Raw genomic sequence first — 16,329 nt, 5'->3', positions numbered from 1 at the left:
ATGATCAGATAGGCTCAGCCCTTCTCTCTTCTCTAGCTACTCACCTCTCTTTCTCCTCCATTTCATGGCCAAGCTTTTTTTATGGTGTCATCTACACTCTTATCTTGACATCTACCATCCCGTCACTCTCTAAACACTACTCACTTTCCAAGTGCTTGTGTGTTTGACCTTCGCGCAGCACTCGGCCCTTTTCTGTGGTGGGTAGAATCTTCTCTCCTAGACTCTGCACCCACTCCTGGTCACCACATCATCCACGGATCTCCTGTTTCCACCTGTACAATGACTTCAGATTTGACGGCTCTGTCTCCCTCTCCTGTTCCCAGGACATCTTTGTCTGGATGCCCCTTGGGCACCTCAGGCTCATCATCTCATCGGCCCCAGAATGTCTTCAATCTCCTCAGTAGGGCAGTGCCACTCTTTCAGACCAGACTCAGGGATTTGGATTCCCTTTCTGCCTTCTTTTCTTCATTATCACCTTCCAGTACTGACCTGCCTGGTTTCCACCAGAGAGTTCTAAAGCAGGCCTTGTTGCTAGGCCCCATTTCCCCTTCCTGCATCTTCCTCACGCCACCTTGCGCTTCCTCTTCAGGATGTTCCTCTCCCCCACCATCAAGGCCTCTGTGTAAAAGCTTCCCACCAGAATAACAGGCAACTTCATTTCTCAAGATTCTTGGACCCAGAATTATCTCCATCTGTTGCTCTGATTTTTCCTTAGTGAGGATTCAGGAGGGAGACATTTGTCACCAAACACCCTAAAATTCTCTCTAGCCTTATCTTCTCATCTTCATTCTCCTGCTGATTCTTCAATCTGGCTTCTTTCAGCTCCAGAAATTGTGAACTACGAGCCTCTGGGACTGGAGGCTGACATGTGGTAAGTTTTGCAGGCCACCTTAGCGCCTTAGGGATCCTTTCAAGGTCAGCAGGCCTCAGACCCCAGCTCTGGCTGACATCCCCCTCGACCATGAAAACCCCTTTCTCCACACATTCGGAGCCTCTGGCTGCTCCATGTGTGCTGGACCCACGGCCCTGGCAGCTGGAGGCAGCCAGGCCCAGCCCTGAGGCAACATAGAATATGGCCGAGGCAGGGACAAGGGGAGAGGCGAGGCTGCAGGGGCGCAGTCATTATAAAGAAATAGTAACAATAGCTCATTCCGTTAATCAACCAAGTTAATCAACCTTTTAGGCTCTAACCACGGTGTGGGGCCCAGGGGTACTGTAGAGAATTTTCTGCACAGACAGAACGCATTTCACTCAACAGTGCTTGATAGGGGGCCGAGTACCTTCATTGCCTAGTTTTCTAAAATCCTCCCAGCAGTTTTGTGAGGTAGTTATTACGCTCCTTTTATGAGGAGAAAAGAGGCTCAGAGATGATAAGGGACTTGGCCCAGTCACAGCCTGCCAGTGCAGGAGTCTGAACTTGGGTCCTTAGCCTGAATGTCCAGAGCTCAGTGACTCCACACACATCCACAGGCTGCTGCTGAAGAGTGGGACCAAGAGGGCCATGGACTTGAGATGGCATCTTTAGGCCGCTGTGAAGGGGCAGGTGACCATTTCCCCTGGGGACCGTGCCGGGGAGTCCCTTGCTGGGCTGGGGTCAGAGCCGCGTGGCTCTGACTGGCCTGTTCTTTGTTTTGCAGGAGCATAGGCGTCATCACCTACATCCTGTAAGTATCCCTGATGCCGGGTCCCCGACCTCACTTGGATCAAGGGGACCCGGGAGGACTCAGAGAGGGGCAGGCAGACAGGCAGACTGAATTTACTGATTTTCCCCATTTACTCATTTACTGTGAGCCAGATGTGTTCGATCCCCACCTCACACCTGGCCGTCTATGCTCTCAGCGCCGGTTCAGATGCTTGGAGCCAGCGTGGAGGCTGAGCCTTGCCCCTATCCCCACTGCCGCCTGGCATCCCCCGCTCGGCCTCACCCGGGCTGCATGTCCGTGAGAAAGTCAGCTTTCACCTAGAAGCCTTGGTCCAGCCCTCCGGCAGCTATGCCTTCCCTGACCCTGGATCTTTCTCCCCCATCTCCCCTGCCTTCCCCGGCTCTCACAGCCTCTCTCGTTTCTCCCCAGAGCCTCATTCCCAGCCCTGAAGTATGAAGTTGCTCAAGCAGTCATTTCCTGTGTAGCCCACGTGCAGGGAACCTGCCACTTTCGATCTGTGTGGCCTTGGGCAGATACTTAACCTCTGGGCCTGTTTTCCTCCTCAGGAAAATAGGAATCTCAAACTTCCTGCCCGCGGGTGTGCTGTGCGGGTTAAGGAAGCGGACGTGCAAACTCCCCGGGCAGCTCTAGCTGATTAGTAGGTCTTCATTCCAATGGGGCTTTCCCACACTTTGCCCCTGACCATGCAGCTAGGACGTGCTATTTTTAGGGCACACTGGGTCAGAGTCTAGCAGCTGCCAGAGGTGATGTGGGGGCGTCAACACCCAGCACCCCTGTCCGCCAGTTCTCTGAATTTTCCAACAGCCCACAGACTGGGAGCTCTGTACAATGTGGAGGGTCACGATCCTGGCTGCACATTAGACCTTGTAATACCTACCACTGCCCTCAACTTCCTGCAGAGCTATTACATCAGAATTGCTAGGGATGGGGTCTGGGCATCAGTATTTTTTAATCAGGTTTTTTTTTTTTTAAGGTTTATTTATTTCTCTTTAGAGAGAGACAGAGAGAGCACAAGTGGGGGAAGGGGTAGAGGAGGAGGAAAGAGACTCAAGCAGACTCCCAGCTGAGCACAGTGCCCCACACAAGGCTCCATCCCAGGACCCTGAGATCATGACCTGAACCGAAATCCAGAGTCAGACTGAACGACCCAGGGGCCCCTGGGGATCAGTATTTTTGAAAAGCCCCAGAGGAACTGGACACAGAGGAGAACTGGATCCATTGCTCCATGTTTCCAGATTCTGCGCTGGCTCTTGAAACCTTGATTTTTTTTTTTTTTTCAGAACTCTGATTTCCATACTGAAATATTGAGGAATTTGAGTGTGTACCAGGCACATAGCCTTCTTGTAGCTCATTTGAGTCCCACACAGTTTCTTGTTTCTTGGGTGCCTGCTCCATGGTGGGCTCTGGGCCAGGCAGTCAGGATGCTGCCATGAAGGACGTCTGCCCTGCTTGCCTGGAGCTCCCCGTGTCGGGAGAGACACCACCAGCTAAGTCGTACTCGGTGGGACCAAAGTCACGCTGGGTGTATGAACACGCCTCTGTGAGATAGCTGGGAGAGGCACTGGTTTGCTGGGGCTATGGAAGATTTAGCGAGGGAGAGACTGAAATTCATTTGAGCTGGGCTGTACAGAATGAGATTAATTCTCCAGGTGGAAAGGGAGGGAAGGGCTGTCAACTGAGGAAGGAAACAGTGTGCCTGGTAAGTGTGGTGAAGTGTACTGAGGAGGTGGTAGGGACTAACTTCTGATGACCTGCTCAGGAGTTTAGATGTGATCCTGTAGAAAATGGGGAGTCATAGAAGGTTTTTTGTGTTCAAAGACAAAAATCATGGCCACTGATTCCAGAGCGCTTGGTATGGGCAAGACTGCCTGGAGCATTATCAGCATATTATTTATTCTTTTTTTAAAAAAATTTTATTTATTTATTTGACAGAGAGAGATTACAAGCAGGCAGAGAGGCAGGCAGAGAGAGAGGGAGCAGGCTCCCTGCTGAGCAGAAAGCCCGATGCGGGGCTCCATCCCTGGACCCTGAGATCATGACCCAAGCCAAAGATAGCGGCCTAACCCACTGAGCCACCCAGGTGCCCCAGCATATTATTTATTCTTTATAGCAATCATGTGAGGTGGAGGCTTTTATTTTCTTCATTTTATGGAGAAGGAAACTGTAGCATAGAGAGGTTGTGTAACTTACCTAGGTTCACACAGCTATTGAGTAGGGGAGCTGAGATTCAAATCCAGGTCTGGAATAGCAAAATTTTCCCCGTGCACCTTGCTGCCATTGTGCCAAGAAAGTGGCAGTGGGGATGGGGATGGCCTTCAGGAGATATTTAGTAGGTAAAACCAACAAGAGTTTGAGGCTGGTTAGATGTGGTGAGGAAAGGGATGGATGGGTCAGAGGTGAGCCCTGTGTTCTAGCTTGGGACATCTGTGGAGTGACATCATTCAACAAGGCAAGGGAGCTCATGGAGGGAGGTTAGGGCATAGTAACAATGACACATCTAGGGAGAGGTATCCCGTAAGCTGGAATATGAGTCAGATTTGGGAGTCACTATCTGAATGACACATTCTTTTTTTTTTTTTTTTAAGATTTTATTTATTTATTTGACAGAGATCACAAGTAGACGGAGAGGCAGGCAGAGAGAGAGATAGAGGGAAGCAGGCTCCCTGCTGAGCAGAGAGCCTGATGCGGGACTCGATCCCAGGACCCTGAGATCATGACCTGAGCCGAAGGCAGCGGCTTAACCCACTGAGCCACCCAGGCGCCCCTGAATGACACATTCTTGACAAACCCTGCAGAGGAACCTCACATACCCTTCCTGCCCTAATGGCCCATCTATTTCCACACCTCTCAGGCTTGGCTCAGGATGCTCCCTTAGTCTAGAAGACTTCATCTCCCCCGACTGATGACAACCTCTTCATTCTTCAAGACACAACTGATACTAATGTTAGCTCCGCCGTGGAGCCTGCACTGGGTGTCCCCTCTGTCCTGTGCTCCCCCAGACCTTCGTCTGGTCTTCTGTTATATTCTGTTTTATTCTGTTTGAGATTAAGAAGAGTTGTTGCTGTGTTTTCTCCCCTCCTCTTCCAAGTTCCTGGGACACAGTTTCTATCACGTACTTACTGGGAGCTCCATGAAGCAGACTGAGTCGGACTCAGTCGAGAACGCTGCTGACTGGCTACCCAGAGGGGGCAGCTGATGCCTCCAGCAGCTTCCCATCCCCATGCAATAGTATGAGTCAGGGTACCCTGACTCCCTCAGCCCTGACTCCCTCTACTCACCTACAGTCACACATTCCCTCTCTCTGTATTCAGCCTAAGTGGAGCATCCCCTTTCCTGGGAGACACGAAGCAGGAAACGCTAGCAAATATCACAGCTGTGAGTTATGACTTTGACGAGGAATTCTTCAGCCAGACCAGCGAGCTGGCCAAGGACTTCATTCGGAAGCTTCTGGTTAAAGAGACCCGGTAAGATAACAGAGAAAGGCAGGGTTTCTGAGGTACTGACCTTCTCCTATCCCCTCTCCTGAAGACATGTCAGTCTGTCCCTACGTTGCCACGGGCTGCCACGTTCACCATCATTGTCTAATCTGGAAAAGTGCTGAGAAGTGTGGATTAACTGAGACTTGGCATTCATCTTGCTTGCTCAGGTCTTTCTGCTTTTTTTCCTGCCAAAATACAAATAAGTCTGTGTGTGTGTGTACGCGCGCGCGCGTACACGTACACACACGTGTTTGGAAGTCAGCCTGCATTTGTCTAGGGCACATTATGTTTTCCAGTCTGTCCCAAAGGCACCTAGAACTAGGATTTGAAAAAGAAAGTGGTGCCGTGATCGTATAGTGGTTAGTACTCTGCGTTGTGAAAAAGAAAGTGGCAGAGTTTCTAAACCAATCTAGATGGGAGTTGAGGGGGGAGGCAGACTCAGAGGGGTCAGTAAGTGGAAAAATAGGAGACATGCGAATCCTACCCCTTCTTAGGGCCTAGGGAGAGCCCTGTGGCTACAGAGTCAAAGCAGGAGGTAGGCAGGGAATGGTAAGATGCTGGGTGCCCAGAGCATGGACTAGATAGGGCAGGAATGAGATCTACAGATTCTAGAAGGCCATGTCCTCTTGGTCCCACAGACTTCAGAGAGAGCCAGAATGGGGTCCTCAAAAGAGTAGGGTCCTGGTTTCCCCATCTAATGGCAATGCTAGGTCAGATCCCTACCAGAGCAGGGCAGGGCTGAGAAGGGATCTTGGAAGCAAATAGAATAGCACAGAGGCTTAGTGATCTATGTAGAACTCAGCTCATAAGAGCACTTGTAAGTCTCATAGTGTGTGTTGTTAGGCTCTTTGAGTTTGCAGCCAAAGATGAGGGTTTATGTAATGTCACTCTACGGAGGGGTCTGCCTGGACCACTTTGTCTGGAATGCAGAGAGTTCAGCCAGTTCCCCATCCAGCTCTGTGTTCCTCATCATTCTGGTTCGATGGCAGTGGTCAAAGAATGCCACAGGGCGGGTCTGACAAAGAGTGAAGATGGAGACCGTTGCTCTCAGATTCTGTCCCCCTGGATCATCACTGTTTTCTGATCCTCGTTGCAGGAAACGGCTCACAATCCAAGAGGCTCTCCGACACCCCTGGATCACGGTAAGGGCATGGTGTGGAGTGCCAGTGAGCAGGAGGTCCGCAATCCATTGCCAGGGCTGGGTGGGGTGGCCAGATGCAGAAGGCCCATGGGAAGACCTTTGCTAGAAACCCCCACCCTTGGGCATAAATAGATGAAAGCCAGGCAGGGGTGCCAAATGGTCTGGGTTTGCTCAAATAGGTTCAAGGTTTAAGTTTATATTTCACAGGTTCGGGTGACTTATGAAATGAAGTCTTCACAAACCTCCCTTGAAACACTTTATCTTTGGGGCTGTCTTACAAAGTGTATTTTGTCAGAGTACGTGTCACTGTCATTCTCAAAGCAGAAATCAAGACTCCCAAGTTGTAGAGAGAAAGCAAAGACAATTAGAAACCTCAATTCTGTAACCAAATCTCTTTCTTTCTGACTTTCGGGGCTCTGACTAAAGGATGTCATGCTGACTAGTCAGCCAGCTTTCTCCGGCGCCTTGAAACCTTAGGGGACAGGGCTCGAAGATGGCAGCCTAGTGTGGAGGACAGGCAGTCATCCTCAGTGCAAGGCTGTTCCCTCTGGGGAGGTGGGGGCATGAAGGTGACGCCCCACCTAACCTGTGTTTTAACTGGCCTTCCAGCCACTAGTCTGGGGAGGGTCTTTCTTTCTAGGCATAGTACAGTAAAATACTAGTTAAAAGCACTTTGCCCAGGAGTGTCTGACTGGCTCAGGTATAGAGCATGTGACTCTTGACCTTGGGTTTGGGAGTTCAAGCCTTCAAGCCCCACACTGGGTATAGAGATTACATATAAAAACAAACAAACAAACAAAAAAAAACAAAAACAAAAAAAAAAACAAAAAAAAACCCCACTTTGTTGGGGTGCAAATCAGGAGACCAGGATTACGGCCCTACTTCTGCTGACTGATGAGATGCGCACTCCCTGGGCATCACCAGATGTCCCGTTCATCTGCATCTCAAGGAGAGGCTAGGATGATCTGAGCGAGCAGACGGGCAAGGATAGGGCCTGTGGAAGATGGAGGTCACGGAGGGCTGAAATGCTTTGGAGTAGGTTCATCTGCCCGTTAAAGGATGGGGAAGGCCAAGGGCCCTCTAGGTTTGGAGTGGGCCCTGAGCCCAGAGTGAGCGAGTTCCTCGGGCTTAGTGTACCAGGTTGCTGAGGCCCAGCATGCCAGCCGGCCCTGAAGGAGAGCAGTCCCTCAACTTCCCTCAGTCAGCCATGGCTTTGTCTGCTCCTGCCTTTGAGCGGATGCCTGCAGTGTTCTGGCTATCGCCTGCCTGTCTGTGTGAGCTCCCTCAATGCTATGCGTGTGGAGACCTTCTCTAATGGCCATAGATCCCTGCCCTCCAGCCCTGAGGTGAGCATGTGGGCAGCATCTTCGTCATCGTCCGTGGGGATGCTCATCCCACCGTGGTCCTCCCTGTGGCCTGATGCATGCAGCAAATGACTACAAGGCTGCTTGTGTGCCTTCTGCCTGCACCTTGAACTGCCCTTTGGATCGGGCATCAACTTAATTCTGGCTGTTCTATCCAAATACCCACTAGTCCAAAGGAGAAGTCAGAGCCCAGGAACAGCAGAAGACAGAGCCCACCCAGCTGAAGACCAAGCGCCTGAGAGAGTACACCCTTAAATGCCACTCGAGCATGCCCCCCAATAATACATACGTCAACTTCGAGCGTTTCGCCCGCGTAGTAGAGGACGTGGCACAGGTCGACCAGGGCTGCCGTACCCTGGCAGGGACCCACAACACCATCCAGGATGACGTGGAGGCCCTAGTCTCCATATACAATGAGAAGGAAGCTTGGTACCGAGAGGAGAGTGAGAATGCCCGGCACGACCTCTCCCAGCTCAAGTATGAGTTCCGCAAAGTGGAGTCCTTGAAGAAGCTCCTTCGAGAAGACCTCCAGGCCACAGGAGCGGGCCTCGGAAGCATGGCCAGGAAATTGGACCATCTGCAGACACAGTTTGAAGCTTTAAGGCAGGAGCTCTCAGCAGACCTACAGTGGATCCAGGAACTGGCAGGCAGCTTCCAGCTGGAGGATAGGAACACAGATGGCCTGGGCTCCATGTTCCACAGGGATGCCAGGGAGTCCCTAGTGGAGCTGCTCGACAGATCAGCCGGCAAGGAAGCCTTGGCCAGCTTGAAGCCCTGAGTACCAGAATCTAGTCCGTGATGCATCCCGGAGGATTTGCAGAAGCATGCTTCTGAGCACCCTGCCAGGACGTCAGCTAGAATTAGCCTGCGGGGTGTATGTCTGTAGCAGAGCCTTCCACCCCCTTCACAGGATCCAGAACCAGGAAGGTGCTAGCTAGTTATTCCTTCTGCACCTCCTCTCACCAGCCTGGATTTCTGGAAGGGTGGCTGGCAGAGGCCAGGCTGTTGAAACAATTGCGAGTCAATACCCCTCCACAATGGAGGGAGGGTGGCTGGCCCTAGGGGGATGCTCGAGAATTGATTTGTGATCTTGGATTCATTCGCATCTCACTTCCCACCTCTGTGCCTTTGGGACTGCAGACCTTGAGGAATCTTTGCCTTAATTTAGGAATAACAATAAACCAGTGTGCTGCTTTCCTGCTATGGAAGGAGGGATTAAAATGCATAGAGAAAATATTACCTTTTACTGGCACTGACTTTTCACTTAGGAACACTTATGTCTTTGATGTTTAAAAGAACTCTGTGAACAGGAAGGTGGGTGATATTAGCATTGTTGTTACTACTGTTTCCACGTAACTATTGAGGAAATTGATACAGAGAGGGAAAGTGACATCCTCAAGGTCTTTCGTAGCTGGTTGATACAGATGAAGTCTATGGGAAGCAATAGTGAGACTTTGCTGTAAGTGTCCACCTTCGCAGTAATGTTCAGCTCCAGAGGTAAAGTTAACAACTTCATCTAGTTCATGTATTCTGCCAGGTAGAGTAGAATGGCCCATAGCTTTAGATGATTGTCCCAAGAAGTGGGTCCTGAAGTGTGCTGTTCGCTGTTCCTATCCAGCCCTGTCCCTGTCTGCAGATCAGTGTGCCAAGCAGGAGGCAAGGGGCAGGATCTCCCCCTTCCCCCACCCTTTCCCCCTTCTGGCCAAAGGTCCCAACCTTGTTTTAGGAATGAAGACCAAAAGGAATCGACAAGAAGGTCCCTTTTCTTATGTACTTAGGGCATTGGGGCCCTGAAAGGGCTGAGAAACTCTATGAGAGTTTAAGATTGGGAAGCTCAAGCTCAAGGGTCCCCTGGTGACCCCAAGCTTTGAGCACCCCTCCCTGAGGACTTTGTGAGGTCATCTCCCTGGAGGAGCTGGTCAGCCAGCTCATATGGACAGAATGTGGTGAAGTGTGGGCCCGGCACTGGGCTAGAAGCTTGGGCATGAGGGACCAGATGGTATCATTTCAAAGTGACTTTACAGACTCACAAAACACCCTTGTCAGAAAGGCAGGATAAGTGTTATTCCCAATCTGGAGATATGGAAACAGAGAGATTGACTTGCCCAAGGCCACAATCAGTGGGAACCGCCCCCGGCTCCAGGAGTTTACTCTCTGCTTCCAGAGCAGAGATGCCCAGGGTCACCCAACCATCTACTGACAAATAATGTTTGAGCACATGCCAACTGCCAGGCTCAATAATGTTTGAGCACATGCCAACTTCCAGGCAATGCCAGGCCATTGGCACTGGAGTTACAATGTTGAGTAAAAACGGGCTCATCTCCTGCCTTCATGGAGTTCACAGTCAGGTAAAGGATTCCCACGTTAATCAAGAACATTCTACAAGCACAAGAGTGTATGTGGAACACATGCTATGAAAGAAATGTGCGTAGCCAGTAGTGGGGTTTGATCTAGTTGGGGAAGGCCTCCCTGAGGTAGTGATGCTGGAGGCGAGGTCTGGGAAGCAAAACAGGGAGAAAGAAGTGTTCCTGACAACAGAGCTGTCAGGGCCAGGGCTTGGTGGTGGAGAGGGCATGGAAGCTGGAAGGGAGAGGGTAGGGTGGGCAGGTGGTATAGATGTGGCTGGAGAGAAGTCATGACCAGTGGTACTTTGCCAAATTTAAGAGCTCTGCCTTCATCCCAAGAGTCTTGGGGAGCCATGATGGATGCCAGGCTAGTTAACACCTGCAGAGCTGGGTGACCCCAAGCTTTGAGCACCCAGGGGATGGGGAGGGGATGGCCAATGAGTGACACAAAGGGCAAGTGGTTTGGGGCGAGACATGAGAACCTACATGCAAACCTACCTCTGTTTCCATTATCATGCTAGATCATTTCAAATATCACATATAATATTTGTAACAGAAACAGTTTCCATCAAATGTAAGAAACCATATTTTCATTAAATATACGAAGCATTATTATTTTACATACCAAATATAAGAAAGAAAAAAGCCAGGTGTGATAGGAGACCGCCTCACCTCCCCACCAAAGCCGGGACACCCTCCCTGAGAGGGCAAGCTGAAATAAAGCCATCGTGCAAAAAGGGAAAGCAAGGAAATGTGTGTTTCATTCTTTTTTTTTTTTTTTTTAGATTTTTAAAATTTATTTATTTGACAGACAGAGATCACAAGTACACAGAGAGATAGGCAGAGAGAGAGGAGTCAGCAGGCTCCCTGCTGAGCAGAGAGCCTGATGCCGGGTTTGATCCTAGGACCCTGAGATCATGACCTGAGCGGAAGGCAGAGGCTTTAACCCACTGAGCCACCCAGGCGCCCCTGTGTGTTTCATTCGTAATGCTAGAGAAGAGGAGCCCAGGTGGGTGGTCCTCACGTAGGTGTACTTTCTGTATTTGCCCAATCGGTGTGATCTGAATGATCCTCAAGCAGAGAATCTGATGTCACATGGTCTGAGGTTGGGGGCCCCCTAAGGTCTGGCAGAAGCGGTGTGGTTATCTCCTGGAACAGCTGCCTTCACTTCGGACCGACAGTAATGATATGATGCCATTGGTTCGAAGAGAAATCCTGATTTCGGAGACGCAAAAGTGTGTATTTGGAATCAGTGGAAGATAGCAAAGCCCCGTTACCTGTGCCTTGCCTGGGAGACTGGGTACAAGTGACCTGTCTCCAGTCTCTCCAAGAACTTATTTGCCCTGTCTTGAGATGTAATGCACTCATTTGCCATAAGATAAGACACTGCAACTATAAAAAGGTCCCTTTGGCCGTGTCAATAGAACTTGACCTCATACAACCAGATTTGCTAAGGAAAGGAAGTTCCTAGTTGAGTAACTCGGGTTAAACTTCCTTGTGAAGGTCGGCATAAAATGCACTGAAGGAGTAAGGCGTTGATGCTGATTTGAATGAAGGAGACTGGGAACAGGCAGGGAAAAGTGGTTAGTCCAGAATCGTGGCATCGGCCACTCACTGCTCGTGCTGGGAGGTACTGAGCGGCCAACCACCAGACATCCTCATTTCACAGCATTTGACAGGACAAGACCTGGCTGGAGTCAGCCAGCTGGCATCCGCAGAGCTGGAGTCAGAACTGTAAGTGGTTTTCCTCACAGTCGTGGAATTGTCCTCTCTCGGTTCGTGTCTGGTCATTGGTAGCTATTTATTATTTAGATGTTTTATAAGCAGACCCTTCTCTGTAACTAAGAGCTTGTGAACACAAATCGAAATGACCTGAGAAATGCCCCCAAGTCTTTCAGGGAAATGAGAGGGGACTGCGACCTTCCTCTGTCACCTGGCTAGTCTGACTCCTATTGCCCTTTGGCATCAGAACTTGATGCCAAGGAGAGAGGCCAAGGAGTATGGTGGAACGCCCAGCCAGAGGAGACCCGGGGTTCCCTGCCATCTGGGCATAGCTGGCATTTTAAGAGTGGAGTCAAGGGCAGGACAGGGCTGACAGTGGCCGGATGGGGTGTCGGGAAAGGAATGTTTCACTGGTACATAGAGGGAGGCGGGCCTGGGGAGCACTGCTAGGCCATTATCAGCCGTGAAGGAGTTTTCATTCACCAGGTATTGAGCGGTTGTGCAAAGGCCACGCTGGGCTATTGGGGAGGGGAGGCTGACATCTTCCAGATTACGGACTCCCAAGGAAGCTGGAAAGTCGGCACCTGGGGAAGACAGGAGCCTGTCCCCCCCGGGCTGAGGCAATGTGCATGGCAAGTGATAGCTCAGCTTTGTGTTGGAAAAGGTGGAGATAGCATGGCAACCGGTGGCAGTGAAGTGATAATGACAGGAGAAGCTGGTCTCCCCCACGAGCCCTTTCCCCGCATTGCCCAGCCTCCCCTACATGTGATTATGAAGACAGTGGCCCCCCACCTCACTCTGGTACACAGTATAGCTGGCCCGTGTGGGAGGTGGCTGTGTGCCTGCTTCCAACCCCACTGTCTGTCTCTGGAAATGTCTGTGGCCTTTTCTCTTTTGTCTGCGAAACTCTTGGCCCGTGGAGAAGATTCTTTGCCCTGTAGAGGAGACCCAGCAGTGGGCATATTTGAGGAACAGAAGGAACCAGTTTGTTGGGACAATACTGATTGTGCTCTGGCTCTGGAAGGAGGTGACAGATAAGGACAAGACAACCCCTGAATAAAGCACTCAGTCTGGGACAGATGGGAACCATGGTACCCCCACCCCCACCCCAAGCTGGGAGATGGGAAGGGCCATGCTGAGTCATAAATAGAGGTACCCAGTATTCCAGAAAATGGTAGAGATGAATTTGGACTGAGAAAGGGTCAGAGGGGCAGCAGGGGGCAGAAGTGTTCTCAGGGAGGGACCCCGCCCCCTCAACACCTCCTTCCCAAGCTGTAGCCTGAGATGATGCCATGTAGAATTGGGGGGGGGGGATGGGCATGAGCTCAGATTGGGGTCAGGAGCCTGGACCTGTAAAATGGAGATAAAAGAGGGGATTTACAGAGATTTAACAGAGGGGCTATTTTCATTTTGAACTTTTTGTTATGGGAAATTTTCACAAATATCCAGAATGGCATAGTGAATTCCAGATACCTCTTGCCCAGCTTCAGCAGTGAGCTAGTCACGGCCAGCGATCTCCCCTCTGTTTCTCTGCTGCACTCTGCTGTTTCTGCACTATCTGAAAGCAAACTTTAGACTTATTTATTTCACTCATCTTCAGCATGAATTTCTAAGCGCTTTCTTTTTAATGCTACTCTTGTACCATTATCACACCTGACAAAAGCAAGAATCATTCCTCGATATCGTGCGAATAGATATTTTATACTCCCATGTCCCCACTTTTCTCCAGGCTGTCCTGTTGCAGTGCATGGTTTGTTCAAATTGGGATCTAAACACAGTCCATGTGTAGCATTTGGCTGTGACATCTCTCAGGTCTCCTGTCTTCTCTAAGAGTACAGGGGGGAGAGCTTTGGAAACGTTTCCTGGGGACCAAAAATTGCTCAGAAAACTGAAGGTCCTGGAAAGAGGATTAAAAGTACAGAGACCTAACTCAGAGAAGTGAGACCAGGTCAGGCAAGGAAAGGGGGCGTTCCTACTGCTTTTCACTGGCTTCTTCAGTACAGGATGACCTTTGGAGACACAGTCTCTCCCCATCCATGCATTAGGAGGCAGACACTCAGGCTCTCAGAAGCTTCACGTTCTCCTTTCCTGGGAAGACTGGGAGGTGAGAAGCAGTAGGGCCCAGGGTCTAGCACCCAAAAGGGCGAGTTGGAGGTGCCACCTATAGAGAGACTGGATTCGGGGAGATTGGTGGGGTTGGAGACAGACAGACCTAGGCTGGAGAGGGAAGTGGGTGCTCAGGTGTCCTTGACTTTCCGTGGAGGATGGAGCTGGAGAAACGGCACAGATGGAGGTTTGAGAAGTTGCAATCTGTCTGCAGTTTCTAGAGGAGGTCTGATACTGAGAAAAAATCTGGAGTGTCTCTTCTTATAAAGAGAGTTCCTTTTTTGTGCCTGGGGGATAGTTGCTATACCATCTCTCTGCTCTGTGGGCATTGGTGCTGACCCTGCTGGACTTTTCCAAGGCCATTTGCGTCTCCATAAACAAAACCTGACTTCAGCCACAGTGTTCTCTCCTCTTGCTTCCTTTCCCGACATTTTTCCGAGACACTAAACATACTCCTAGGAGTCTGGTCAGAATTGCCCATGCTCTAGCCAAAGGACCTGAGTGTGGAAGGTAGGTAGTGTGTGTTCGCAGGGAGGGAAGGGCCAGGAGAAGGCAGAACACAGCCCCATCCCCCCAACACCCTCACTGAATCAGAAGTGCCACATTCCTTCCGGGAACAGATTTCACTGCAGAATTTATGCCTCTGACTTTCAAAGATTCGATGGTAGTGTCAGCATGTGATGAGCCTCTTAGCAACCAAGGAGACCCATTGATCAGGAAAGGCCAGCCTGACAGATTTATGCCTGACTGGCCCTCTTCTCAGAGTTCGTGCTGTTTGTGTAGCACATAGACTGGGCCCTAGAAGCAATTGCATCACCTTCTATTAATGGCCCCTGGGAGTGGTCACCCCACCCCATATTTTAGTTGGGCTCCTCTGCTCCATGGATGGCACTGCTGGACCAGTTGGAAGATAGGATGCCTATTAAAGGGATTCCCCCAACTATATGTTGACCTTCCAGCCATGGGGTTTGGGCATTTCTATTCTGACAAGAGTACTGATCAGCAAGTGGATAAGAAGAGGTCCCTTCCCTCCCAGAGTCTGCTGATCCCTCATCAGACTCTCCAAGTAAAGTACAAGGGTTCCCGGCAGGCCCGAGGCTCAAAAGTGAATGCAGACATTAGTGAAGTTAGGGGTGGAAATGTTCTGTGGGTTGGGGAGGCAGGAAATCACCCTGGAAAGGAGATGCAGGAGAGAGAGAGAGAGTAACAAAAAACAAATAAGTACAGAATAAAATGTCAGGTAGTGTGACCTGTTGTGAAGAAGTAGGGTATGGGCACAGTGCATTGTATGGGGCAGTTGGGATGCTGTTTGATACAGAGTAGTCAAGGAAGGGTTCCTGAGGAAGTGACGTTTGAGCAAAGACTGAACAAAGTGACAAAGTGAATGTATGAAGGAGCAAGGGCAAAGACCCTGAGATTTTGGGTTCCTGAGCCAGCAAGCAGACTGGAGGAGCCACAGCAAAAGAAAGGAGAAAGGGAGGAAATCAGGTTGGAGAAGGACCCAGATGGTACAGGCCTTGGGATCTTGGTGAGCTTGTTGGTTTCCATCAAGAGTGCAGGGAAGAAGCTGCTGGAAGGCTTTGATACAGTGAAAAGTCAGGCTCTGCCCTCGGGTGAGACCTAGACCCAGGACTGGGCTTGTAGATGCAGCACAGGAGGTGAGAGGCAATTAAGGAAAGAGCTAGGGGAGATCAGCCGCATGGTCCCTTCCGTGGCCTCATCCTCTTCTCATCTCTTCCCTCTCCATCTTCCTCCTTCACTTCCCCTCATTCCTCCTCACTCTTTGGCCCAAAGAGTGTTTTAATTCGGGAGAGTGAACAGCCCCTGGCTTTCTCATCCCCCCTCCAATGTCAAGGGTATGCACACTTTCCTCCCTGCTCCCTGACCCCCACAGAGCTGTGCTGACTCCCAGGCAGAGCCCTGGGGGAGCCATGGTATCGTGGCTGCTGATCCAGGCGCCTGCGCGTCATTGGCAGCAGTGAGCAGGGTCAGGTGTCTCTTCAGCAACTCGGGGAAACTAAGAATACAGTTGTTAAGCACCTACCAGTGTATGCTCAGGGTGGGGAGGAGGTGGGGCAGAGGACACTGATAAAACCATGAAGAAAATTCTTTCTGTGCCCTCCAGTTGTTTTTCGCTAGGGAGACGGCCCCACTGCAGAGCTGGCCAAGGTTGGGGAGAAATACTCAGGGAGCCCACCTGTGTTTCGGTTATGGCGGGGAGGGAGGCATTGCTTTTCGGAAGCTGTCTTGGGGAATGGACATGTTTGAACTGGGCGTTGAAACACATGGGGGCCTTCCAAGGGCAGGAATGGGTGGACATGGAAAGTGCGCCTCCTGCTGGATTTTAGGTCCCCAGCTGTGTGGGGACCTAATGCGTCGGCTTCCCCAGTGCGGAGGGCCATGATGAGAAATCGAGAATGGAGGAGTGCTCCATTATGGATGAGAGACATGGAGAATGGAGGAGTGCTCCATTATGGATGAGAGACAAGACCAGCGCTCAGGAACCCA

General features: G+C 50.7%; 1 protein-coding gene across 4 annotated transcripts in view; it reads left to right on the top strand.

The window, feature by feature from the left end:
• DAPK2 (death associated protein kinase 2) overlaps positions 1-16,329 on the top strand; it is a 118,807-nt gene that overhangs the window by 97,549 nt on the left and 4,929 nt on the right. For 3 of the 4 annotated variants that reach the window (XM_044229880.1, XM_044229883.1, XM_044229882.1), the window contains exons 6-10: positions 823-871; positions 1,638-1,664; positions 4,976-5,128; positions 6,240-6,285; positions 7,818-10,769. In XM_044229880.1, the coding sequence (XP_044085815.1) occupies positions 823-871; positions 1,638-1,664; positions 4,976-5,128; positions 6,240-6,285; positions 7,818-8,426 (884 nt within the window). In that variant the 3' untranslated portion in view covers positions 8,427-10,769. Of the gene's footprint in view, positions 1-822; positions 872-1,637; positions 1,665-4,975; positions 5,129-6,239; positions 6,286-7,817; positions 10,770-16,329 lie in introns of those variants that run through there. The other variant, XM_044229884.1, reaches the window with a different exon arrangement.

Source organism: Neovison vison, chromosome 13 (assembly GCF_020171115.1).
Source record: "Neovison vison isolate M4711 chromosome 13, ASM_NN_V1, whole genome shotgun sequence".
NCBI lineage: Eukaryota > Metazoa > Chordata > Mammalia > Carnivora > Mustelidae > Neogale > Neogale vison.
Note: the sequence above shows the minus strand (reverse complement) of the source record. Positions and strands in the feature narration are given on the sequence as shown.